This window comes from Eurosta solidaginis, chromosome 5 (genome assembly GCF_040869045.1).
Source record: "Eurosta solidaginis isolate ZX-2024a chromosome 5, ASM4086904v1, whole genome shotgun sequence".
Classification (NCBI taxonomy): Eukaryota; Metazoa; Arthropoda; class Insecta; order Diptera; family Tephritidae; genus Eurosta; species Eurosta solidaginis.
In genome coordinates, this window is record NC_090323.1 from 19,272,903 (window position 1) to 19,299,000 (window position 26,098).

General features: G+C 40.0%; 4 protein-coding genes across 5 annotated transcripts in view; 2 read left to right on the forward strand and 2 right to left on the reverse strand.

Annotated features, from left to right (window-relative positions):
* The window catches only part of LOC137254521 (exosome complex component RRP43-like), an 89,140-nt gene extending 88,837 nt beyond the window's left edge, over positions 1-303 (forward strand). For both annotated transcript variants that reach the window (XM_067792249.1, XM_067792248.1), the window contains exon 3: positions 62-303. In XM_067792249.1, coding sequence (XP_067648350.1) covers positions 62-263 — 202 coding nt within the window. In that variant the 3' untranslated portion in view covers positions 264-303. The remainder of the gene's footprint in view (positions 1-61) is intronic.
* Positions 279-8,678, reverse strand: Tom20 (translocase of outer membrane 20). The gene is made up of 3 exons (XM_067792250.1): positions 8,435-8,678; positions 8,267-8,345; positions 279-1,177 (listed from the first exon to the last, which is right to left on the reverse strand). Exons 1-3 carry the CDS (start codon positions 8,562-8,564, stop codon positions 856-858), a joined length of 531 nt encoding a protein of 176 aa, XP_067648351.1. The 5' UTR covers positions 8,565-8,678; the 3' UTR covers positions 279-855.
* A 7,666-nt stretch (positions 8,679-16,344) lies between these two features.
* kug (kugelei) overlaps positions 16,345-26,098 on the forward strand; it is a 175,590-nt gene continuing 165,836 nt past the window's right edge. Inside the window, exons 1-2 of the mRNA XM_067792242.1 lie at positions 16,345-16,414; positions 17,409-17,564. The gene's annotated coding sequence lies outside the window, so the exon portion shown is untranslated. The remainder of the gene's footprint in view (positions 16,415-17,408; positions 17,565-26,098) is intronic.
* Positions 16,625-26,098, reverse strand: part of Su(z)12 (Polycomb protein Su(z)12) — a 237,556-nt gene continuing 228,082 nt past the window's right edge. Inside the window, exon 9 of the transcript XR_010954018.1 lies at positions 16,625-16,881. The gene's annotated coding sequence lies outside the window, so the exon portion shown is untranslated. The remainder of the gene's footprint in view (positions 16,882-26,098) is intronic.

Sequence of the window (26,098 nt, forward strand, 5' to 3'; positions counted from 1 at the left end):
TACCCCTTATTCTAATATATTTTAATGCAATCAATTTTTCTTTCTTTCCTTTTCGATGCAGTATTATGCTAGTGGATCCAACACATCGCGAGGAAAGTATTTCAAGCGCACTTTTTCATATGGGCGTACACGATGATACAGTTGGCCTCTTTCACAAAAGTGGTGGGGTACCAATATCAGTTAAAGATATACAACATTCTGTTAAAAATGCTGTACAAAGGGAGCAAGAGATAACAAGTTTGTTAACAAGTTTAAAAAAGTAAAAAATAAAAACGAAATGCATTTTTCTTTGTATGTAATTAATCTTAGTTTGCTTATTGAATTACTAAGAATAGTAATAACTTCAGGTTTTTTTTTTAGTTTTATTAACAGTAAATAACTTTAAATTTTATTTAATGAAACTTGCTAATTTTGCATTCATACGGAGACGATCCTCGAGCGCCAAACGAAGACACAATTCAAAAATTTCTTCATTTAGAAACTAGAAAATTCGCTCCGCTACCTTAATATTTACTTTGAATTTAATTCAAGTATGCATGTTTTCTTTTGTTTGATAGAAGTTATTTGTACATAAAGAATATGTATCAATGTATGTATGTAGTTAAACAACACGACTAAAAACTTGGATCCAATCTCAGATCACAAAGTTAAGTGACAATTACATTTACAGTAGGTATGTATGTGATTGCAAAATGAATTTTCGTAAGTAAATGGTAATCTTCACTTAAATAGTTTATCTGAAGCTGTACCTTAAGCAAACAATATAAGCATATGTATGTATATACATATAAACTATAGGAATAACTACATTTGTATTAAGCGAATTTCTTTAAAATTATAATAGTTGCTCAACGACTATTCTAAATCATCAATTAGAACCGCAGAATTCGCGCTATCTAGACCAAGTGATAGGTCAGGCCCAGCACCACCACCAAGCGAGCTAGCTGAAACTATTTTAGGTGTATCATTCATTTCAGCATTTGACCGGCTACCAAATTCTTGCATTTTAAGTATTAACATAGCAAATACTTGTGCTGGTAGTGAGGTTTGCAATACTTGCAAAAGACGTGCTGGTTGTCCACATACTACAATAGCATTAGCAAGATGTTCCACACCATTTTCAAATTCACCACGTGCAATTAGAGTTTCACCCAATTGAATTTCCTGTAGAAAATACCTGCAAGCATAAAGTAATAACAATTATTCAAATATAATTTACAGGTAAGAGTGGATGTTTATAATATGAAAAAATACTTAAAAAGACATATGTACTTGGACAGCATAGATATTTTGGTGTTTGGGGTCTGTTGCGGATGTGGGCAGGCCGTTACCAGATATGTATCCAGAATGCTCCGGTACTACTGGTATTAGTCCGATTGCCGCGGAAACGCTATTTTTGAACATATACATATTTTGTTTCGGGTTTTTTATTGCCTCTTAATCCGCTGGGATGATTGCATACAAGAGAGTGTGAAAGAAAGCACAGTCGCCAAAGGCAAGATCTGCTAGGCTTTCCAAAGAACCATTGATTTAAAAGCTGTTCTAAATCAGCGTTCCCTAAGCATCCCTAACAGTGTTTGTTTAGCCAACAGGCAGTGTCTTTGAAGGAGGGAAGATAAAACTTTGTTCCCTTCAAAGTCATCTTCAATTCATTTTTCGGCATTAATTCCACCGACGGATACTTAACATATCCAAATATTTCAGAATGCCATTTTCAAAATTTTTATGCGATTTCTCTTTATGACGCCGAACAGTAAATACATGCTTGAATCGAAATTGAACTCATGTAAGTTAGGTTTCCTATAAGCAGAACAATGTGTGAAAGCAATATAAAAACCGACCCCGTGTCTCAACCGACTATTAACGACATGAATCAAGTTACAGCCAATTCCTCTATCAAGTCTTAACAGCGAATTGCCCCACCGAAGAAGAAACGATTTGAGCTACCTCTGTGTAGTTAAGATTACATTACACCGATAGGCATACCATGAGAGCAGCTTGTAAGCCTCAAATAGATTGGTAGCAAAATTTTTACATAGTATTTTTTTGATTCCATGAAATAACCTGTCAATGGAGTAATTAGGCAAATTATCTAGAATGAGCTGGGAAGTTTGACGAGACATCATAGAAGTGAGGATGATATTTCATAATAGTATAACGTCGACGCCGGGGTAAAAGCTGCCAACGCCACTTTTAACTCTGAACGACTTTTTGATACTGATGTAATTGGGGATTTCTGCACATGGTTGTAATAGAAAATTGTGACTTATGTCCGACAATGCTACAACAACTTACATATGTCCAGAATCGCTAAAATTTACTCGAAATAAAAACTGCTAACTCCAAAAAATGTATGAAAATCTACTTCATAAAATCCAACAAATATTAAAATTTCAGTGCTCTCATTTTTTTCTTTATACTGCAAAATTTTGCTGGATGGAGTTAGCAGCTTTAACCACGTCGCTGGCGATAAGTAGTTTTGTCTTTAAGCAACATCAGATTCTCTTGAGGAGGGCTACCGGAGTGTAAGTCCATAACCGGTATAAATTGGGATGTTCCGGTACTTTGGACAGACTATAACGAGTACGACATCGACAGTTTTATGGTTGCGTTCTAAGAGGAAGTTTATCTGTACATTTTTTTAAGGTATATATATGTAACCAATGATATCACAAATGACGCATTGCTTTCTATGCTACACGCCGTTGTCAAAAAAAAAAAAAACTCATGTTTAGAACTTCAGATCTAATATGTAACTGGCGGGGTTGTTGTTGTTGTTGTAGCAATGCTCGCCCCACCCAATAGGCGCGACCGATCACAAATTGTCATCAATATCCTCTAACGGGAGTCCAAGGAAACTTGCCGTTTCAACAGGGGTGGACCATAAGGAAAGGGGTGTTAGAGGCGTTGGTTCCGGTCAACCATGGCTCGTTACTGCAAGACCTGGAAGGGTCTACCCTTCCCCCATGTCTTAAAAGGTGGACCGCAAATTATCTGGGTGGTCGGCAGGCATCGGTGCTATTTAGAAACGAAACATCAAAGCCAAGGAGAATTAAACAAGGGGTGCCACAGGGTGGTGTCCTATCCCCACTTTTGTTTAATTTCTACATATCTAAGCTACCTTCACCACCGGAAGGAGTCACAATCGTTTCCTACGCCGATGACTGCACAGTAATGGCCACAGGCCCAGGCCCACAGATCGATGAGCTATGCAATAAAATAAACGGCTACCTCCCTGATCTCTCCAGTTTTTTCGCCTCGCGAAACCTGGCATTATCACCGACTAAATCTTCCGCGACCTTATTTACAACATGGACGTCCCAAATGTCGACCATTTTGAACATCCACGTCGATGGCTCTACGCTACCGACTGTCCTACACCCCAAAATCTTGGGTGTGACGTTTGATCAGGATCTACATTTTGGTGAGCACGCAGCCGCAATTGTTCCGAGAATTCAGAGCCGTAACAAAATCCTCAAATTCCTTGCTGGCAGTACCTGGGGAAAAGATAAAGAAACGCTCATGACTACATACAAAGCAATTAGCCAGCCGATTACGTGCTACGCGTCACCCATATGGTCGCCAAGCCTAAAAATTACCCACTGGAAGAAGCTACAGGCCTGCCAAAATACTGCTCTCAGAATTGCCACGGGCTGTCTTCTTATGTCCCCAGAACACCATCTACATAATGAGGCGAGAATACTCCCCATCAGGGAAAGAAACGAGATGCTGACCAAACAGTTCCTGTTGAATACCCAGAAACCTGGGCATCCCAACAGACATCTGATTGACGAGCCAGCACCGCCTAGGGGCTTAAGGAGTCATCTCCGTAAGCATTTTGAGGAAATACGGCATCTGAGAACACAGCCGTATGAAGCGAAAAAACATAAGCAGGTCCTTGGTGAACTCCACAAACAGGCGTCGGACCTTTATGCCGGGAATTGCCCGGTGAACCCAGTACTCAAAGTAAAGTATCCAAAACTTGCGGAAGAGGAACGCATACTCCCCAGGGAAACGCGTGTCACTCTGGCTCAACTTCGTTCTGGATACTGTAACAGGTTAAACTCTTACCTATCCAGAATCAACCCCGACATACAAAATGTATGCCCCGCTTGCAATGTGTCCCCACATGACACCAACCATCTCTTTAATTGTAATGTGGAACCAACGCCTCTAACACCCCTTTCCCTATGGTCCACCCCTGTTGAAACAGCAAGTTTCCTTGGACTCCCGTTAGAGGATATTGATGACAGTTTGTGATCGGTCGCGTCTGTTAGGTGGGGCGAAGCACTGCTACAACAACAACAACAACAGGCGTTGGTTCCACATTACAATTAAAGAGATGGTTGGTGTCATGTGGGGACACATTGCAAGCAGGGCATACATTTTGTATGTCGGGGTTGATTCTGGATAGGTAAGAGTTTAACCTGTTACAGTATCCAGAACGAAGTTGAGCAAGAGTGACACGCGTTTCCCTGGGGAGTATGCGTTCCTCTTCTGCGAGTTCTGGATATTTTTCTTCAAGTACTGGATTCACCGGGCAATTCCCGACATAAAGGTCCGACGCCTGTCTATGGAGTTCACCAAGGACCTGCTTGTGTTTTTCCGCTTCATACGGCTGGGTTCTCAGGTGCCGTATTTCCTCAAAATGCTTACGGAGATGACTCCTTAGGCCCCTAGGCGGTGCTGGTTCGTCAATCAGATGTCTGTTGGGATGCCCAGGTGTCTGGGTATTCAACAGGAACTGTTTGGTCAGCATCTCATTTCTCTCCCTGATGGGGAGTATTCTCGCCTCATTATGCAGATGGTGTTCTGGGGACATAAGAAGACAGCCCGTGGCGATTCTGAGAGCAGTATTTTGGCAGGCCTGTAGTTTCTTCCAGTGGGTGGTTTTTAGGCTTGGCGACCATATGGGTGACGCGTAGCACGTAATCGGCTGGCTAATTGCTTTGTATGTGGTCAAGAGCGTTTCTTTATCTTTTCCCCAGGTACTGCCAGCAAGGGATTTGAGGATTTTATTACGGCTCTGAATTCTTGGAACAATTGCGGTTGCGTGCGCACCAAAATGTAGATCCTGATCAAACGTCACACCCAAGATTTTGGGGTGTAGGACAGTCGGTAGCGTAGTGCCATCGACGTGGATGTTCAATATGGTCGACATTTGGGGCGTCCATGTTGTAAATAAGGTCGCGGAAGATTTAGTCGGTGACAATGCCAGGTTTCGCGAGGCGAAAAAACTGGAGAGATCAGGGAGATAGCCGTTTATTTTATTGCATAGCTCATCGATCCTTGGGCCTGGGCCTGTGGCCATTATTGTGCAGTCATCGGCGTAGGAAACGATTGTGACTCCTTCCGGTGGTGAAGGTAGCTTAGATATGTAGAAATTAAACAAAAGCGGGGATAGGACACCACCCTGTGGCACCTCTTGTTTAATTCTCCTTTGTTTTGATGTTTCGTTTCTGAATTGCACCGATGCCTGCCGACCACCCAGATAATTTGCGGTCCACCTTTTAAGACTTGGGGGAAGGGTGGACCCTTCCAGGTCTTGCAGTAACGAGCCATGGTTGACCGTATCAAAAGCTTTTGATAGGTCTAACGCTACGAGTACTGTTCTATGGTGGGGATATTGATTCAAACCGCAATTTATCTGGGTGCTAATGACATTAGCGCGGAGGTAGTGCTATGGAGTTTTCTGAAGCCATGCTGATGCGGGGCTAGCTGCAAATGTGCTTGGAAATAAGGGAGCAAAATGGCTTCAAGCGTCTTTGCCACTGGCGATAGGAGAGATATCGGACGATATGACTCACCTACGTTAGCTGGTTTCCCAGGCTTTAGTAGCGGGACCACCTTGGCCATTTTCCATTTCCCGGGTATGACAAAGGTGGAAAGAGACAGGTTGAAGACATGCGCTAAGTATTTGAAACCCTCTTTCCCTAGGTTTTTAAGCATCGGCATGGCTATGCCGTCTGGGCCCACTGCTTTGGATGGTTTAGCGCGACCAATGGCGTCCTCAACCTCTCTAGCGGTGATGGTAATTGGTGACGCGCTGAGTTTGTGTTTATGTGCGTGTCTATTGGCTCTCCGTCTATCTTTGTCGACCGTAGGATGCATTATATATTGTCGGCAGAAAGCGCTCGCGCATTTTTTCGCATCCGACAGCACCTTATCGCCAAAGGCGATGGAAACTTTGTCTTTGTGCTTAGTCGGATTCGATAGGGACTTTACGGTGGACCAAAGTTTACCTACACCGGTAGAGAGGTTACAACCTCTTAGGTGCTCTTCCCATTTCGCCCGCTTGTGTTCGTCCACAAGCAATCTGATGCGTTGGTTTATATCCCTTATTTGGGGGTCGCCTGGATCAAGCTGTCTTATAAGGTCGCGTTCCCTCGCTAAGCTCGCGGCCTCCGCCGGGAAGTGGGGCCGGATTTCGGGAATTCTCCCGGCGGGAATGAAATGTGCCGAGGCGGATTCAATGACCTTACGGAAGGCACGCTCCCCTTGGCGGGCATCAGTCGGGATAGGGAGGGCAGCAAAGCTGCTGTCTGTTGCAGATTTATATTCTTCCCACTTTCCTTTTTTGAAGTTTATGAAAGTGCGTTTTTCGGTGACGATGAAGTCGGCAGTACGCTCGAACGAAATAAGTATGGGCAGGTGGTCGGATGCCAGTTGACGCAGTTTACGAGTTCTGCGCTCACGATTGAGATATCTGGCGAGCTATGACAGCTTCCTACCATACGTGTGGGGGCGTCTCCGTTTATTGTGCAGAACGTCGTTTCGTCTATTTGATCCGCCAACATCTCACCCCTACTGTCCGCCCGCAAGTTTGAATGCCATAGGTCGTGATGGGCATTGAAATCGCCTAAGATAATGCGATTGTTGCCAGTGAGTAAGGCCTCGATATTAGGGCGGTATCCACTGGGGCAACAGGTGACAGGAGGGATGTAGATGTTGATGATTTCTAGATTTGCATCGCCTGACCGGACAGATAGGCCTTGACGTTCTAAGACATTGTCACTGCGGTCGATGCCAGGATCAAATATATGATATTGCACAGAGTGGTGTATAATAAACGCGAGGCCGCCTCCATTTCCGCTCTCGCGGTCTTTCCTGTGGACATTATAACCAGAGCAGGTCTGCAATCCAGATCTTGCTGTGAGTTTAGTCTCTTGAAGCGCAGCAATGCGGATGTTGTGCCGCTTCATGAAATCGACTATCTCCGTAATCTTCCCAGTTAGTCCATTACAGTTGAACTGCAGAATTCTGAAGTGCATGAGGGGTGACGCCGCCACTCTAGGGGTAAGTGAGGGGTGACTACGCCTAGGTTGTGGAAGGCCAGGACGCAATTGCTGTTGTGGCCTTGGGACTGGGCGCCCTTGGGCAAGCATTGGGGTACCCGGATGATTTGGGTTTGCGACCTGGCAACATGGCGCGATGAAACCCGTCGGGGGGTTGCCGTCGCGGAGACCAGAACATCTAGGAAAGTGGCACCACCCAAGGCAGGAGCTGCATTGAGCGGATGTCGCAAACCTATATATTCTGTGCTGGCAGACGGTGCAAACGGAGGCAGGGACTAAGAGTCTGTTTCCCTGACCTGCACGATTGCTGCCAGAAAAGAGGGGGGGAGAAGAAGACGGGGGCAGGGGCTGATGCTCAGCATTGCTACCAGCTCTACTACGAAGGTAGTAGTCATGAGTGGTATCAGCTGTTTGAGTTGTTGGCGCCGTGGGGCGCGAGCAGCAGCGGGTACTTGTTGTGGCTTGCTGAGCAGCGAAGCTGCTGGAAGGTAGTGGGGATACGCTTAGGCGTAGACTACGGGACGCCCTTGGGCGTGAGCAGCAAGGAGCCACAAAAGATTTATAAAAGTTACGTGGACGTCGGGTTTTGGGATCAAGCCCAGAACAACCTGTCCGATGCAACCATCCCTTGCACGAGACACACTGAACAGAGTATGACCGTCCTAAAAAGATTATTTTCTGGCAAATGCAGCAAAACCATTTCTCATGACCGGGGTCAGGAGACGGACCCGGATTGGGTTCGATACCTTCCCGGAGTAAGAGAATATGTAGCAGTCCTCCTGCAAGGAGCTGCTGGGAGGATGACAATTTGTGGGACGGACGAAACAAATTAAATGGGGTCACACTGAAATGACAGTCCTTGGGAAGCGTAACTGGCGGGGTAGTATTGCTTGGTTGTTTTGTACAGTGAAAGCACGTTGCAAAATTACATAAGGGTAAATAAGGCTTGTGTTTTGAATGTTCTTAGTTACCTTTCAATTGCTTCGTGATCATTAAGATTTGGCATTCCACTTCTTCCAGCATTTCCACTCTTTCGGGTGCGACGTCGACCTGTATACAAAAATTTAAAGGTTTATTAATTACCAACTAAAAGACAAACTTTATGTCGATTCTTTATAAAGTACCAAAATTTTACTTACGCTCACGCACTTTCTTTTTGTAGTCGGGGTCAGCACGTCGTTTACTGTCAAAATATATGCAATAACCAATGAATAATGTGCCCGCAACGCCTGCAGCTATGCCTATCGCAGTTTTATTAATTGCATTCATAATCAAACGACTCCACAAATTTAATACAAAATTAAATATATTTTATCCGTAAATGAATGAACAAAATTTTGACTTGTCCCAACTTGCTCCGACGTACAACGGGACGAATGAACCGCATGAGAAAGAACACATGGTGTTACGATTATTTCTTTTCTAAATGTGCTTCCTGTAACAGGGTGGTGTGAACGAAAATAGAGGATTCAGGATTAGAAGGCAAGGATTGAAAAGCTTTTTGTACGTATTTTATCCTGGTTATATTTTATTGCTATATTTTTTTATAGCAATCTATTTTCTTTATAGCAAATGTACTAATTATTATAGATATTTTGCTTTAGGAGTCCTATACTATCCATTTAAAGAAAAGCAGAAAATTTGTAAAGCTTTAAGCTTTTATAATCTACATGAAAAAGATTTTCCAATGCCATAAAACCAGAGGGAGGGAAAAAAACGTATTTTCGCCCTTCTGCACAACAATATTGGTAAGTCTAGTTGAGGGGTCGACTGCTCATACGCGTCAAAAAATACCGAGAGAGGTGTCAAAAGACTCGCATGACTCCAAGCTATACATCAGAGCAGGTCATACCTGCTTGGAGGCTTATAGAACGTGGTTTTCGTTTGTCGAATTGGATCAAGTCCACAAGTAAGAACAACGCTTGCTTTTGTCTAATACCACTGGGATAGACAAAAAAGCGTTAATACCAAGTACTCGCGAAGTTTGATCTGTGAACATACAGATGTACCTACGTCTAGGAAAATAATATTTTTAAGTAAGCTATAAGCTAGAGCTCACCGAGGGGTAACAGCACTACAGGATTCAAGGGGTTGTGTAGCGCAATATATAGCTTATCCAACCCAACCTTCAACCTCACCTTCGAGCGGCGAATCCCGTTTCACTAACAGACGAGGCTCTGGCGACCCCAAGCTCCTCATGGAACTTGGGGGTGGGGAGGGAGGGATGGCCTGAAGGTTTAATGTGGCCATATAAATCGTTCCCGAGATGGTCGGGCCAGTACCTTAATGGTGCTGTGTTACCGGAGCGTATCGGATCTGTATCCGACAAAGGACCATCACATCGATAACACTCCCCAATGCCTTCGGGGAGTAACTAATCGCTACAACAACAACAACAACAACAGCACTACAGAAGCGCTTCCCAAGGCAGTCGGTTCTATGTATCGGAGCGACTCGGGATTTTTCCCGACCAAAGACTGTCATTTCAGTGTGACCCCATTTAATTTGTTTCGTCCCTCCCACAAATTGTCATCCTCCCAGCAGCTCCCTGCAGCAGGACTGCTCCATACTCTCTTACTCCGGGAAGGCATTGAATCCAATCCGGGTCCGTCTCCTGACCCCGGTCCTGAGAAATGGTTTTGCTGCATCTGCCGGAAAAGAATCTTTTTAGGACGGTCATACTCTGTTCAGTGTGTCTCGTGCAAGGGATGGTTGCATCGGACAGGTTGTTCTGGGCTTGATCCCAAAACCCGACGTCCACGTAACTTTTATAAATCTTTTGTGGAATCCTTGCTGTTCACGCCCAAAGGCGTCCCGTAGTCTACGCCTAAGCGCCCCCCGCCCCCCAAACTACTTTCCAGAAGCCCCGCTGCTCAGCAAGCCACAACAAGTACTCGCGCCCCACGGCGTCAACAACTCAAACAGCTGATACCACTCATAACTACTACCTTCGTAGTAGAGTTGGTAGCAATGCTGAGCATCAGACCCTGCCCCCGTCTTCTCCCCCCCCCCCCCTCTTTTCCGGCAGCAGCCGTGCAGGTCAGGGAAACAGACTCTTAGTCCCTACCTCCGTTTGCACCGTCTGCCAGCACAGAATATATAGGTTTGCGACATCCGCCCAATGCTGCTCCTGCCTTGGGTGGTGCCACTTTCCTAGATGTTCTGGTCTCTGCGACGGCAACCCCCCCAAGGTTTCATCGCGCCATGTTGCCAGGTTGCAAACCCAAACCATCCGGATACCCCAATGCTTGCCCAAGGACGCCCAGTCCCAGGGCCACAACAGTAATTGCGTCCTGGCCTTCCACAACCCAGGCGTAGTCACCCGTCACTTACCCCCAGAGTGGCGGCGTCTCCCCTTATGCACTTCAGAATTCTGCAGTTAAACTGTAATGGACTAACTGGGAAGATTACGGAGATAGTCGATTTCATGAAGCGGCACAACATCCGCATTGCTGCGATTCAAGAGACTAAACTCACAGCAAGATCTGTATTGCAGACCTGCTCTGGGTATAATGTCCACAGGAAAGACCGCGAGAGCGGAAATGGAGGCGGCTCGCGTTTATCATACACCACTCTGTGCAATATTATATATTTGATCCTGGCATCGACCGCAGGGACAATGTCTCAGAACGTCAAGGCCTATCTGTCCGGTCAGGCGATGCAAAGCTAGAAATCATCAACATCTACATCCCTCCTGCCACCTGTTGCCCCAGTGGATACCGCCCTAATATCAGGGCCTTACTCACTGGCAACAATCGCATTATCTTAGGCGATTTCAATGCCCATCATGATCTATGGCATTCAAACTTGCGGGCGGACAGTAGGGGTGAGATGTTCGCGGATCAAATAGAAGAAACGACGTTCTGCACAATAAACGGAGACGCCCCCACACGTATGGTAGGAAGTTGTCACAGCTCGCCAGATATCTCAATCGTGAGCGCAGAACTCGTAAACTGCGTCAACTGGCAGGCGATGGTAACATTGGCATCCGACCACCTGCCCATACTTATTTCGCTCGAGCGTACCGCCGACTTCGTCGTCACTGAAAAACGCACTTTCATAAACTTCAAAAAAGGAAAGAGGGGAGAATATAAATCCTTTACAGACAACCGCTTTGCTGCCCTCCCTATCCCGACTGATGCCCGCCAAGGGGAGCGTGCCTTCCGTAAGGTCATTGAATCCGCCTCGGCACGTTTCATTCCCGCCGGGAGAATTCCCGAAATTCGGTCCCACTTCCCGGCGGAGGCCGCAAAATTAGCGAGAGAACGTGACCTTATAAGACAGCTTGATCCAGGCGACCCCCAAATAAGGGATATAAACCAAAGCATCAGATTGCTTGTGGATGAACACAAGCGGGCGAAATGGGAGGAGCACCTAAGAGGTTGTAACTTTCTACCGGTGTGGGTAAACTTTGGTCCACCGTAAAGTCCCTATCGAATCCGACTAAGCACAAAGACAAAGTTTCCATCGCCTTTGGCGACAAAGTGCTGTGGGATGCGAAAAAATGCGCGAGCGCTTTCTGCCGACAATATATAATGCATCCTACGGTCGACAAAGATAGACGGAGAGCCAATAGACACGCACATAAACACAAATTCAGCGCGTCACCAATCACCATCACCGCTAAAGAGGTTGAGGACGCCATTGGTCGTGCTAAACCATCCAAAGCAGTGGGCCCAGACGGCATAGCCATGCCGATGCTTAAAAGCCTAGGGAAAGAGGGTTTCAAATATTTAGCGCATGTCTTCAACCTGTCTCTTTCCACCTTTGTCATACCCAAGAAATGGAAAATGGCCAAGGTGGTCCCGCTACTAAAGCCTGGGAAACCAGCTAACATAGGTGAGTCGTATCGTCCGATATCTCTCCTATCGCCAGTGGCAAAGACGCTTGAAGCCATTTTGCTCCCTTATTTCCAAGCAAATTTGCAGCTAGCCCCTCATCAGCATGGTTTCAGAAAGCTCCATATCACTACCACCGCGCTAAATGCCATTAGCACCCAGATAAATTGCGGTTTAAATCAATACCCCCACCATAGAACAGTACTCGTAGCGCTAGACCTATCAAAAGCTTTTGATACGGTTAACCATGGCTCGTTACTGCAAGACCTGGAAGGGTCTACCCTTCCCCCCTGTCTTAAAAGGTGGACCGCAAATTATCTGGGTGGTCGGCAGGCATCGGTGCAATTTAGAAACGAAACATCAAAAGCAAGGAGAATTAAACAAGGGGTGCCACAGGGTGGTGTCCTATCCCCACTTTTGTTTAATTTCTACATATCTAAGCTACCTTCACCACCGGAAGGAGTCACAATCGTTTCCTACGCCGATGACTCCACAATAATGGCCACAGGCCCAGGCCCAAAGATCGATGCGCTATGCAATAAAATAAACGGCTACCTCCCTGATCTCTCCAGTTGTTTCGCCTCGGGAAACCTGGCATTATCACCGACTAAATCTTCCGCGACCTTATTTACAACATGGACGTCCCAATAGTCGACCATTTTGAACATCCACGTCGATGGCACTACGCTACCGACTGTCCTACACCCCAAAATCTTGGGTGTGACGTTTGATCAGGATCTACATTTTGGTGAGCACGCAGCCGCGATTGTTCCGAGAATTCAGAGCCGTAACAAAATCCTCAAATCCCTCGCTGGCAGTACCTGGAGAAAAGATAAAGAAACGCTCATGACTACATACAAAGCAATTAGCCAGCCGATTACGTGCTACACGTCACCCATATGGTCGCCAAGCCTAAAAACTACCCACTGGAAGAAACTACAGGCCTGCCAAAATACTGCTCTCAGAATCGCCACGGGCTGTCTTCTTATGTCCCCAGAACACCATCTGCATAATGAGGCGAGAATACTCCCCATCAGGGAGAGAAATGAGATGCTGACCAAACAGTTCCTGTTGAATACCCAGACACCTGGGCATCCCAACAGACATCTGATTGATGAACCAGCACCGCCTAGGGGCTTAGGGAGTCATCTCCGTAAGCATTTTGAGGAAATACGGCACCTGAGAACCCAGCCGTATGAAGTGAAAAAACACAAGCAGGTCCTTGGTGAACTCCATAAATAGGCATCGGACCTTTATGCCGGGAATTGCCCGGTGAATCCAGTACTTAAAGAAAATTATCCAAAACTCGCGGAAGAGGAACGCATACTCCCCAGAGAAACGCGTGTCACTCTTGCTCAACTTCGTTCTGGATACTGTAACAGATTAAACTCTTACCTATCCAGAATCAACCCCGACATACAAAATGTATGCCCCGCTTGCAATGTGTCCCCACATGACACCAACCATCTCTTTAATTGTAATGTGGAACCAACGCCTCTAACACCCCTTTCCTTATGGTCCACCCCTGTTGAAACGGCAAGTTTCCTTGGACTCCCGTTAGAGGATATTGATGACAATTTGTGATCGGTCGCGGCTATTAGGTGGGGCGAGCATTTCTACAACAACAACAACAACAACAGCACAACAAAGGAACTTTACGCTACCCAAGGCAGTCGGTTCTATGTACCGGAGCGACTGGGGATTTTTCCAGACCAAAGACTGTCATTTCAGTGTAACCCCATTTAATTTGTTGCGTCCCTCCCACAAATTGTCATCCTCCCAGCTCCTTGCAGCGGGACTGCTCCATATTCTCTTGCTCCGGGAAGGTATCGAACTCACTCCGGGACCGGCTCCTGACCCCGGTCCTGCGAAATGGTTTTGCTGCGTCTGCCGGAAAGGAGCTTTTTTAGGACGGTCATACTCTTGTCAGTGTGTCTCGTGCAAGGGATGGTTGCATCAGACAGGTTGTTCTGGGCTAGATCCCAAAACCCGACGTCCACGTACCTTTTATAAATCTTTTGTGGTTCCTTGCTGTTCACCCCAAGGGCGTCCCGTAGTCTACGCCTTAGCGAAATCGGATGATAACCACGCCCACTGTGTATATATATAAAATTTTGGAAAACAAAACAACTGATAATTTAGAATATAATACAGCTAGAATGTGAAATTTGACATGTGGACTGATATTGACACTCTTGATAAAAATTTGGAAACCTTTTTTTTAAATGGGCGTGGCACCGCCCACCTGTGATATATCAATTTTACAAATATTATTAATCATAAATCAAAAATCGTTAAACTTATCGTAACAAAATTCGGCAAAGAGGTTGCCTTTACTATAAGGAATGCTTTGAAGAAAAATTAACTTTTATATAAAAGATTTTTAAAAGGGTTGTGGACGAATAAAATAAGCTATATCTTTGCAAAAAAGAGCTTTATATCAATGGTATTTCATTTCCCAAGTAGATTTATAACAATAAATAGGAAAAACTTCAAAATTTAAAAAATGGGAGTGTCACCGCCCCTTTTATGACTAAGCAATTTACTATGTTTCGGGAGCATCGAAGAAAAATTAAAATGTTCATCGAAGAAAAATTAACTGATCGTAATAAAATTGGGTACACAAATTTTCCTTATAGCTGAAAATATTTGTAGTAAAAAGGGACGGGATCGGTTAAAGACCACGGCAATTTAGATATAAAACAAGTTTAAAAGGGTCGTAGACGAAAATAATAAAAAAGCTATAACTTAGCAAAAAATAGTTTTCAATCAATCATATTTCACTTATCAAGTTTTATTGTAAGTGGAAATTGGGAGAATTTTTTTTTTAAACGGGCGGTGCCACGTGCTACGTAGAAAAGTAATTTATCTGAAATGAAATATACAATTAAAGTTCACGCTGAGTATATAATGTTCGGTTACACCCGAACTTAGACATGTGTCTATTGAATCAAATTGAATAAGACAAAATTTCATTGTAGTTTTTTAATGCAAATTGACTTAATTTTTAAGGTTTTATACAAATAAAAAAAAACGTACAGGAATTAGAATTTTGCAGAAATTAGAATCACCCTAAAAACAAAGTGGTTCTAATTTGTGAGTGTCTACTGTACTCCATACAGTACATACACCAATATTACACAGTAAGCTTCCATTTACGTTTTACAAGTATCCCTCCATATAGCATATCTCTTAAAAAGGCTACGCTTACGCTTAAGCACGCTTACACGCGCTTGCATTTAGGATTCCCCCATACCGTGAGCAAAGGTGTGTTTACTAGGGTGGTTACAAGGTATATGGTGAATTTACATTTTGGTTCTATCTTTCGGGGCACCATCCTAAAATATGCCAATAGATCAGAAAATGATTATTGCAAAGTTTCAGGCCAATTCGATAATGTTAACACGTGCCTCATAGAGGTCAAAGTTAGGAAAAACAGCGATTTTTCAGAAAAAAATTTAGTGTTTCCTCAGTAAAAGCGAAACTATTTATGCCAGGAATTTCACTCGTATATCATTCGATGGGTAATTTTATTTGCATTAACTTCGATCTTTTTTTTTTCTTTATAAAACGGTTATTTTTAGCAGTATTTGGCATTTATGCGATCATTTTAATCTTATGCGGCCACCTGACACTAAAATTTTTTATGAAAAATCGCTGTTTTTCTTAACTTTGACCTCAATGAAGCACGTGTTAACATTATCGGATTGACCTGAAACTTTGCAATAATCATTTTCTGATCTATTGGCATATTTTAGGAGGGTGCCCCGAAAGATAGAACAAAAATTAAAATTCACCATATATGTACCTTGTAACCACCTAGTGTTTACACATCAAAAAAAAAAAAAAAGTAAGACCCAAAAGTGCTCTGCTAATCAAAAAGCGATGTTAACATTGTTATCAAAGAAGTTGAAATAATTTCACATTCTTTGGCTTAATTACAAGTTAACATTGCAGGGGTATTTCACTGTTATTACACTGTTGTTGTGTATATGCTTTGTACAGCGGATAGCTGAATGAAACAACAACCGGCGAGTATTGAAGAGATAGTAGATTGTAAATATAAACTCAACACGGTTAAGTGGTAAAAAAGATAAGGTATACGCTCACACAATGAGATACTTTCAACGTCAAATATCGACGACGGTGTGTATGGTATGGACAAGATACGATTAGGATTTCTAGTTCAGTTCACGGTAGGCTTTAAAAACGTCAAGTTTGTTGCAGATACAATAGGCGGATAAAGCGATCTCGTTTGTGTGTTGGGCGTAGGTTGACAAAGTAGGCATTTATGAAATCATAAGAATTAGTGTAAAAAAGAATGTATATATATATTTGTGAATGCATTTGCAAAATTAATTAAATAAATGTGCAAAGCTAGAAATGTGCATACAAAAAAAAAAGCAGCATGAAAAATTTAATGATTTGAATGTGAATGTAGTTCATTGCAGTTGGTAATTTTAATATAAAATTGTATACCTGAAATTAAGAAAGAAGTTTCTTCAGTGCCATTGACGACGACAACTGCCTGTGTGTGACATCAGGTACTTGAACTACTGGTTTTTGTAGTGCATTTGTAATAGTGAGCTCACCACACCATAAATACTTTTTTTTTAAGGGAGAGAGCTTGATTGCTGTGTGTGTGTGTTTCAGCGGCTTTTAATATGGTTCTTGCACAAAGTTGAGTTTACTATGAGTGTGTGTGTGTGTGCCTGTGTTTAGTGTACATATGCTCATCGAATTGGTTACTAAAAAAGTTTTAATGAATAACAAAAAGGGAAAAGTAATTCAATTAATATTTTATTACAACTAAAACGATCGTGAAAGGAATATTAAGTGCACGAAAAATTCCTATACAATTGTCTACTTGCTACAACAACAACAAAAAATATGTAAAGTCAAAGTGTTTGTAAGACAATACAAAATTACTAATGTGCTCTATATTTTAACAATGTTGGTTTTATGTTGTCATTCAATTAAGGGTGTTTCAATAACGAGTAAATACGTGTATAAAGATACATACATACAATACATAACTTATCTATGAGTTTTTATATAGAGACACATATTTTTGGTAAATAAATAAATATATAAGCCAATACCTGTTCGATATCATAAGTATGGTATCTAAATACATGTACATATGTGGTTTATGCATACTTAAATATGTATGTACTTATATTGTAAGTATGTACTACCTGTTCACACCGAGTAAACACAACTATTTCAACTACCTATGAAGTTTTTGGAATGGCATTTCTTTATCTGCTTCTAGTGCAAGTGGTAAAATACTCTTCTTCTATCAACACACAATGTGAAACAGAAAACTAACTTCAGATAAATAAAAAAATAAATAAAAAGTTAAAATGCAATATAAAAATAAAAATTAAGCAGCGAAAAAGATAATAAAATTATCAATTCAGAAAAAAAGGTGAAAATGAATTTTTATAAAATTATATATGTGACCCGGTCTATGAAAAGGTGGCTTATGACTCAAAAAAACAGCTGTCAACAGCTGTTTCTCGCAATTTCTTTTTTGAGTCATAAGCCACCTTTTCATAGGTTGCCACACCATGTTTTCATTTGGGACCAAAATTCATCGAAAAAAAGGATCAAAACCCAAAGAAATGGACCAAATTTTTGTAGTTTTAATTGGCTTACAAACAATTCGGCAATTCACGAATGTGTCGACATCTTTGTAAAATCTTTGATATCAGGTTGTGGTAAAGTATAAAGTCACACACAATTTCATTCTAACAAAAAGCCTTATATAAATAATTGTTTTAACGGAAAACCTTAGAGCAAACCCGTTCCGCAAGCCAAACTAGTTCTGTTTTATTTACATAAAAATGGTATTTTTAAACTAAATTTCTACAGGGCTCGGTTGTATCAATTTTATTATAAAATCAGACAAAAGGTAAAAAAAAAATTGTTTCCAATAGCTGGGTGCTCCACTTTTTTTAAATTGAGTTCTTTACTCTTCCGCTTACCAGTGCACCCTCACGCTTCAATTTTCCCATCTATGGCCTAGATTCGATAAGTGCGGGTTTTGAAATGTACATTATTTCCATGTAATTTGTGTTAGAGAAAAATGTACATTTCAAAACTCACATTAATTGAATTTAGCCACAGTCCTCAGATTTACTATTGAAAGGCATTAAAAGTTTGAACTGTGTAGTAATGGTCGAATTTCCAATTGACGAGTTACGAGAAATTAGTTATTATTAACAATGTTATTATTAAAGTTTCTGGGGTTCTGCTCTCCAACGGGAATAATTTAGCACAAAGCGTTTATATCAGATCTACGTTGAGCATTTGTTAAGTTATCGGGTAATAGTCTAGTTGAGGGGTCGACTGCTGATACGCTACCAAAAATATCGAGAGAGGTGTCAAAAGACGAGAACAATAATCCGAAGGCCGAAAAGAAAAATTGTATCTCTGTCCGGAGATATTTGCAGTTGAAATTTATGACACAATAGTCCCTTATATGATATTCATATACAGCTGCCAATCACACCTTGTTGAATACACTTTGGATATGTGAAAGAGGTAAATACCCAAATGGTAAAATCAAACCGATTATAACTATTCAAATCTGGACTTGTAACTTAATAAATCCAGACTTTTATTTAATAGTCTGAAAGTAAAAGTTAAATCCGGATATGAATTTTTTAAGTACAGAATAAAAGTCCGGCCCTATAACTATGGAACGGCTCATCCAAATGAGATGATTTTTTCTCAAACAGAATTCTTCTTGTTTCAACAGAAAGCGGTGTATCAAATTTCAAGATAATATCTCATTTGGATTAAACCTTATAGCGAAAAAACAGGTGCAAGGTAACCATGGTAAAGCATAAGAATATTACTATGAGAGTTGATTTTAGTTTTTCTAGGACAATTTTGTGGTATTACTAACAAAAACTTTTAAATGACCAAATGGGTTTCAAATATAGACATTTAGAAAAATCTAACTGTAAAAAGTTCGTTTCACTTGAATGAGCCGCTCCATAGTTATAGTGCCGGACTTTTATTTGTCCTTAAAAAAAAATAAGTCTGGATTTTACTTTTATTTGCGGATTTTTTCGATTCGTTATGAAAATGGTATGGGCATCGCCGGGATCCCATAAACTTTCAACTTGGACAATTTTTTGATCCGAAAATTTTCCCGACTCAAAAAAAGAAAATAACTATTAAAACGGGTCCAAGGTAAAAATAGGTACATACCCAAATATTTAGCCTATAAGTTATGTTTTAGAAAATATGGCAAACAAACACACAAAATCAGCTCAAAATATGCATATGCCATGTATACTATACCGGTGATATTTAGGAGTAGTAATCCATAGCGCCATAGGTTAAAATAGCTTTAATCTATAAGCCAGCGTTTTCCAAAAACCTTCACCAATAATGCATACTGTTCCAAAAATATTAATTTACTCAGCAAACATTTGAAGTCACAATCAGGTGTCCTATTCGGAGCGTTTACAGTCGTTAAGTCTGGAATGAATGTATTTCCCCTCTTGCGAAGGTCGTCCTATATTAGCCTTTTCTCATATATCATATGAGCCTAAATACTCGTAAACAGCACATATTCAGCTTCTTCTGAAACTCTTTCTGGTGTCATTTATGACTCTAATGATCTCTTATTATACGACAGCAATTTGACCTTAGGCATTGTTAGACAAATGTCAACAAAGCACGGCAGTTTCGCTATCACATTAAAAAGGTTCAAAGTACTTACATCGTTAAGATGTAGATAACTTTGGAAAACCGTCCATGAGCGGAAACACGTCGATGCCAATACATAAAATGAACAGCAAGGGCTCCCTTCTAGACTTAGACTTAGGCTTATAAGCAATGCTCTGCTCTTCAATAAAGAATTAACAAGTTTCTATAATAACCTAGACAATTAAAATACTGATTCCTTCTAAGCAAATGTACTCTATCATTCCTTTATTTATCTATTTACTATTTATTAAATATATTATTTTTTGTAACCTTTTCTTAGCCATAGTCATTAGCTTTAAGTTTCAAGATTAGATTGTTCCTATTTTATGCCTTTTACCGACTAGCACTGTAAAATAATTTTTGTCAAATTGTTGTGCTGGGATGAATTGCCTAATAAATACAAATAAATACAAATAAATACCAATGTACAATGTACGAATGTAATTGATTTTTTATTAAAATGGAAAATTTTCATAATACAATATGAATATTTGTTCCAATCTTGCTCTGACATATTGTGACGAATAGTTATTAGCATCACTAAGCTGTTAGTAAATAAAGGCACAACAACAATAAAGCAAGCTGCCACTCTTGTGTACGTAAACAAATCAATCATCATTTACACACATACATACAATGCAACGGAGAGATACTCACAAACACATGTAATCATTAGCCGAAGTAGTCCTGACATATACACACGGATATGGCTACACATGGGTGAAGGAGGAAACCGAGAGTATAAAAGCAGCGCAAGCTGAGGCATGACTAATCAGTTTGATTTAAACACGCTATCAGTGGAGCAAAGTATAATTGTACTACTCCCAAAGTTGTCTAATAAACACCATTTTGCAATACAGAATATTGGAGTGATTTATTCAACAGCTTAGCGATTCGAACGTTAGCAGAATGTTTCAAATAAGCGGAATTTCCCTAAATTCGTTAAAAAATATATATTTGGCATGCAGCTCATAATTTTCATCATATCGAAGTCCTAAAAGGCTCCAAAATGATCATTTTTTATTCTTACATTTCACAATTATGGGGTCCAATATGTTAAAAATATGGGTCTCAGAAATGTGATCACCTAGGAGTCTTTAATATTTCTAATTTGATGAAATTTTTTTCGACCTTTTCATGGGATTTCTTTCATCAAAATGTCTCTTGACACTACAATTATCAGCGCTTGGTTGAATATATTTCTTTGAGCGACAATTCGAATACATTTGTGTAGATACTTATTATCTTATTTATTGACCATGGGGTTTGCTTCCTGACTCTCTATGTTACTGCCCACCTTAAAGCTTCTGAATTTCGTTCACATAGCCGCAGGACATTTTGGTATTTCCCCTTCATAGATCAATTTGCGTATACTATCTTTTGAAGTACATACATATGACTGTATAGATAATAAATTCTTTTGTTACAGTAAGTTATGTATTCTCCATATCTTCTGCTTCCGATATGTGTAAGTCATATAATAGGCAAAATATGACATGTCTATGAGCATTGTAAACCTTATAAAGTAGCGCAACAAACAGCCGATCAGATCAAAATTAGTACAAACACGACTAATGGTCATATTACGAAAATCTTAGAAAATTCAAGTAAAATATTTAAACAGACATAAACTTTGCTAATTTAAGAACATATAGCATTTAGGTCACCTTATTTGCAGTAATTAAGAGAAAATGCTTGCTTATATGTAATGATTTAGTTATTTTTTCATAATTTTAACTGTTATATTGATATAAAAATTGAAGGTACATATATTGATGCAATGCAACTCCACTTCATTCGACTGCCTTCTACTCAATTCGCTACATAACCTCAATTTAAGCTGCCAAACTACAATATAGTAAACAATGCCCGCTGTGAGTCATATCGGGCTCATATTTGAGCTCACATGAAGTATGAAATTAGGCTTATAACAGACGAAAATGGCGTAAAGGTAAATATATTCACTTCAGATTCCTAAATGAGCTTATAATAATTTGGAGTCCTTTTGGACTAACCTTTAACTCCGAATGTTTGCTGGATAGTTTGTTGAAAATCTAAAGAAAATTTTTTTAATTTCAAATGACATATCACTTCAAGTGCTAAACTGATAAATAACCAAAAAAAGAGTATTCCTGGTATTTCCCAGTAAAATGGTAGACGCCGGGTACAATCCCATCTCTATACATTCGTAAAATGTAATGAGCCCATACGAGCCGTTTTGCACATCGGTGCACTAGGGAAATGAAATGCCATTGATATAAAGCTCTTTTTTGCAAAGATATAGTTTATTTTATTCGTCCACGACCCTTTTAAAAATCTTTTATATAAAAGTGGGCGTGGTCCTTAACCGATTTCGTTAATTTTTCTTCAAAGCATTCCTTATAGTAAAGGCAACCTCTCTGCCGAATTTTGTTACGATAGGTTTAAGATTTTTGATTTATGATTAATAATATTTGTAAAATTGATTTTATCACAAGTGGGCGGTGCCACGCTCATTTAAAAAAAATTTTATCAAGAGTCTCAATATCAGTCCACACGTCAAATTTCAACATTACTAAATAATCAGGTTTTTTGTGTTTTCCAAAATGTAATATTTATAAAAAGTGGGCGTGGTTATGATCCGATTTCGCTCATTTTCAATACCAATCTATTCTGGGTCCAGATAAGCTCGTGTACCAAATTTGGTGAAGATATCTCAATATTTACTCAAGTTATCGTGTTAACGGACAGACGGACGGACGGACATGGCTCAATCAAATTTTTGTTCGACACTGATATATGGAAGTCTATATCTATCTCGATTCCTTTATACCTGTACAACCAACCGTTATCCAATCAAAGTTAATATACTCTGTGTGCAAAGCACGCTGAGTATAACAAAGATACGCAATTGAGAATGAAGTGAAAATAAAATTTGAACTAAATTTCCCATTTAAAGGTTTTAATGTTGTTTGGAAATTCGTGTACATTAAAATGGATACACTTTTGTTTTGTTCAAACAAATATTTAGCAAACACGTGCAATTGTGAGTGGTAACAAGATGTTGTTATCATAGTGTACAGTACAGTACAAGTACAAGTATAGGTACACTATGGTTGTTATCCGCAAACAGAATAAGACTTTTTCGTAGCCGATAAAAATAATGTTGTTGCCAGCTTAGAAGAAAGGTGCTAGTGTGAAAAGTGTACAAATCGGGGTTCATGTGTTGCAAGCAAAAAAACCGTTACACTCGTTACACAGACGACAACTTCGGATGGGAGGCGAGTTAAATGAACTGTTTGAAGTGTTTGGGTAGTTCTGATCTTTACTTACCAACATTGGCATAAGAATATGTTTCGCAATTAAAAAAAAAACGTCTATCTATATTCGCGAATTCATGATAAAATATCATAAGGAAGGAAAAACCTTCACCGAGTTGGAGATACTAATGTTATAGAAGTCACAACACTGCAAAAAATATTATTGAAAAAGAAAAAAGTTACGAAAATTGTTGCAAATTAAGCAGACCACACCGACTGAGCGGTTCCAAAGTATGGTCAGTTGTGCGAAATGTTGTGAAAACCCCTTTGGGAAGTGCTGTAAAATTGTCAACAAATATTTCAGAAAAATCAGGTGTGGCAATAAGTGCCACACAATGCGTCGGGCATTATATGCAAATGGTCTATATGGGCAAGTTCCGCTGAAAAAACTCCTTATATGCAAATTTTAAGAAAAATAGTGCATATGTAACGCCTAAACTTTCCAAAAAAATAGTATAAAATCTTCTTTTGAAATATACTTTTGGCAATTTCCCTTAAGCAACTAATGCGGCAGTTACTCACGAACGTACATACCAAAAACGTGTCAGCTGACACGACCTATCTTATGAGTGTACAATGTAAACGAAAACTCACCGACGTGCAACGCCCGTAAGTACGTAGCCCGGAACGTAGAAATCAAAACAATTTTGATTTGTTCCGTAAGAACGTGTCAGCTGATCGCTCTTTCACTAGACAGAGTTGCCTAGTAAACTTTTGTGCGCTAATTTTTGACCGTTTGCAGTTTTATGCAAAAACACCTAATTAAAGTTTGAAAAATTGTGAAAATAATTCGAAATAATAATGTAAAAGTGCAGATTATAAATATGTAATCTATTTATATTTATTTAATATTAATTCCAGCCTTTTACAACATCAAAAATTAAATTGGAAAAAGTTGATGTTTCTATAAGCATTTTGCAGAGGTAAATTGGTATAAATTGTCAATGGCAACAGTGCTTATCTGTAAACAATACACACACAAATATGTTATGTACATGTACACAGACGCACACATTGATTCCTACGGGCTTGAGGGTTAGGTCAAACGTGTTTCGTACGACAAACGTCCGTACGTACGGCACACGTCGGTGGGTAATTGCCGCTTAAAGCAAAATTGAAAGGAAAATGCAAAAAAAATATGGAGAAGAATAAATAAGACACTTTCCGAAACGCAATATCCAGAGTGAAACATGGAGCGATTGGGTGATAGTGTGCGAGTTTTTGGCCTTAGGCGATGTTGAAAAATTGGTTTCCATAGAAAGTTCCACGACATGATTCAATCACAAGCGGTTTGCTCGGCTGACAAATTTTTTGACAATTGCAGCCATTTTGCTCCCAAATCGCATTGACATCCGTTACATGTGTTGTTTCTTTGCGATTTTTCGAAAAAATATTAGTAGTAGAAATAGAAAGCAATAAGTTTATAAACTGTTTATTCAGAACACTTCCATGAATACTTAAACGGAAAAGAACTTTCCGAAATTTCAGAATAAAAAGTTAAACACTCCCTGTGTAGCAGGACCGTACAAAAACCTAACTCTTCTGTCAAAGTTAGGGCCGGAATATAAAGTTCTAAGACAATAAGCCATTTTCTTTTATTTTTTTTGGTCAGTTCACTGCGGCTGCTGTCTAGAGTATCACCCCATGTCGGCTGCCAGTTCGAAAACAGCCTATCTCAAAATATTTTTAAAAAACATCCCATTTTTCACATAAGCGACCTATATCAGAATTAGGTTGAAGAACCCCTTATCTCAGAATGCTTTTCATTAACTCCCTCTTATGTCAAAATGATGCATTTAACTTTTGCTCAGATAGGGAGTTTTTGAATTCTTCAAACAAATTCTGAAAGAATAACCACACCAATTTCTTTATCAATTCACGAAATATTTGGTGAAAATGAATTATTTCCCCCAAAACCTGTTCGCATTTACAAATTTATTATCACTACTAATATACTACTACAGGTAATTTTCTACTACAATTTTCGCTGAAGGGGCTTTAATTATTCCCCGTTTTTTTTATTTCCTAAAAGCAACCCGTCCAGATTTTAAAATTTGTGAATGTCAAAGGTCTGTCATTATTGGAGAACAAACTTCTAGTAATTGAATCATGGTTCCACGATAAATAAGACTATCTGAACATTTGAGAAAATAAGCGCCGAAAACTTGAGTTTGGATCAATCATGGGTAGTGATATAACGATACGAGTACTGAGTAAGTAGTAGTAGTGGGCGGCGATATCTCCACCTAGAGCTTTAACTGAGAAGATTTAATAAATCTCTTTTTAACCTGTACTGTCTCCACTGTAGTTTTATTTTTTTGTATTGAAAATTTTTAAAGTGGGGCTACGTGCACAGTTACAACTTTTGTGAAGTTTTTCACACATACATTTTTACAGCAAAAACATATCTAAATATTCCATCTTGGTACATTTTATTATTTTACTCACATTTGGCCATAAAAATTTTAACTTGAAAATCTTCAAAAAACATCTGTCATACATGAATTTAAAAACTGCTCCAACCTTTAAATGTTTTCCTATCAAAAAATTACATGACATATGGATTGTAGGTTGCCATACCTAAAATATTTGTAATGATTGAACAAATGATTGAAGATTTGATGGAGATTTAACTTAAATCTTCTGCGTTTCGAGATTTTATTTTGTATGATAAAACTTTCAAGATTTAACGTTAAATCCTTTCAAACGCCTAAATCTCGAATAAAGCTCTAAGTGGAGATATGCTATAAAAACTACTTGGTGCATTAACAATGAGTGGGACATATCAAAATAAAATAGAAGCCTGCTTTTGAAATATTTGTAAATGTGTGTAAAAAATCCAAAACAACAATGCGTTTTTACGGGACAGCAAAAAATCACCGGAATTTGTGGATACAGCGAGTCAGGTGAAATTTCAGCGAAACTAATAATAAATATG

Bases quoted from the DNA above. Each gene is read 5' to 3' on its own strand.
- Tom20 (XM_067792250.1), bottom strand. From the start codon at position 8,564: ATGAATGCAATTAATAAAACTGCGATAGGCATAGCTGCAGGCGTTGCG. The intron at 8,346-8,434 runs GTAAGTAAAATT...TTTTGTATACAG, and splicing joins CAAAAAGAAAGTGCGTGAGC to GTCGACGTCGCACCCGAAAG. The intron at 1,178-8,266 runs GTAACTAAGAAC...TTATGCTTGCAG, and splicing joins GATCACGAAGCAATTGAAAG to GTATTTTCTACAGGAAATTC.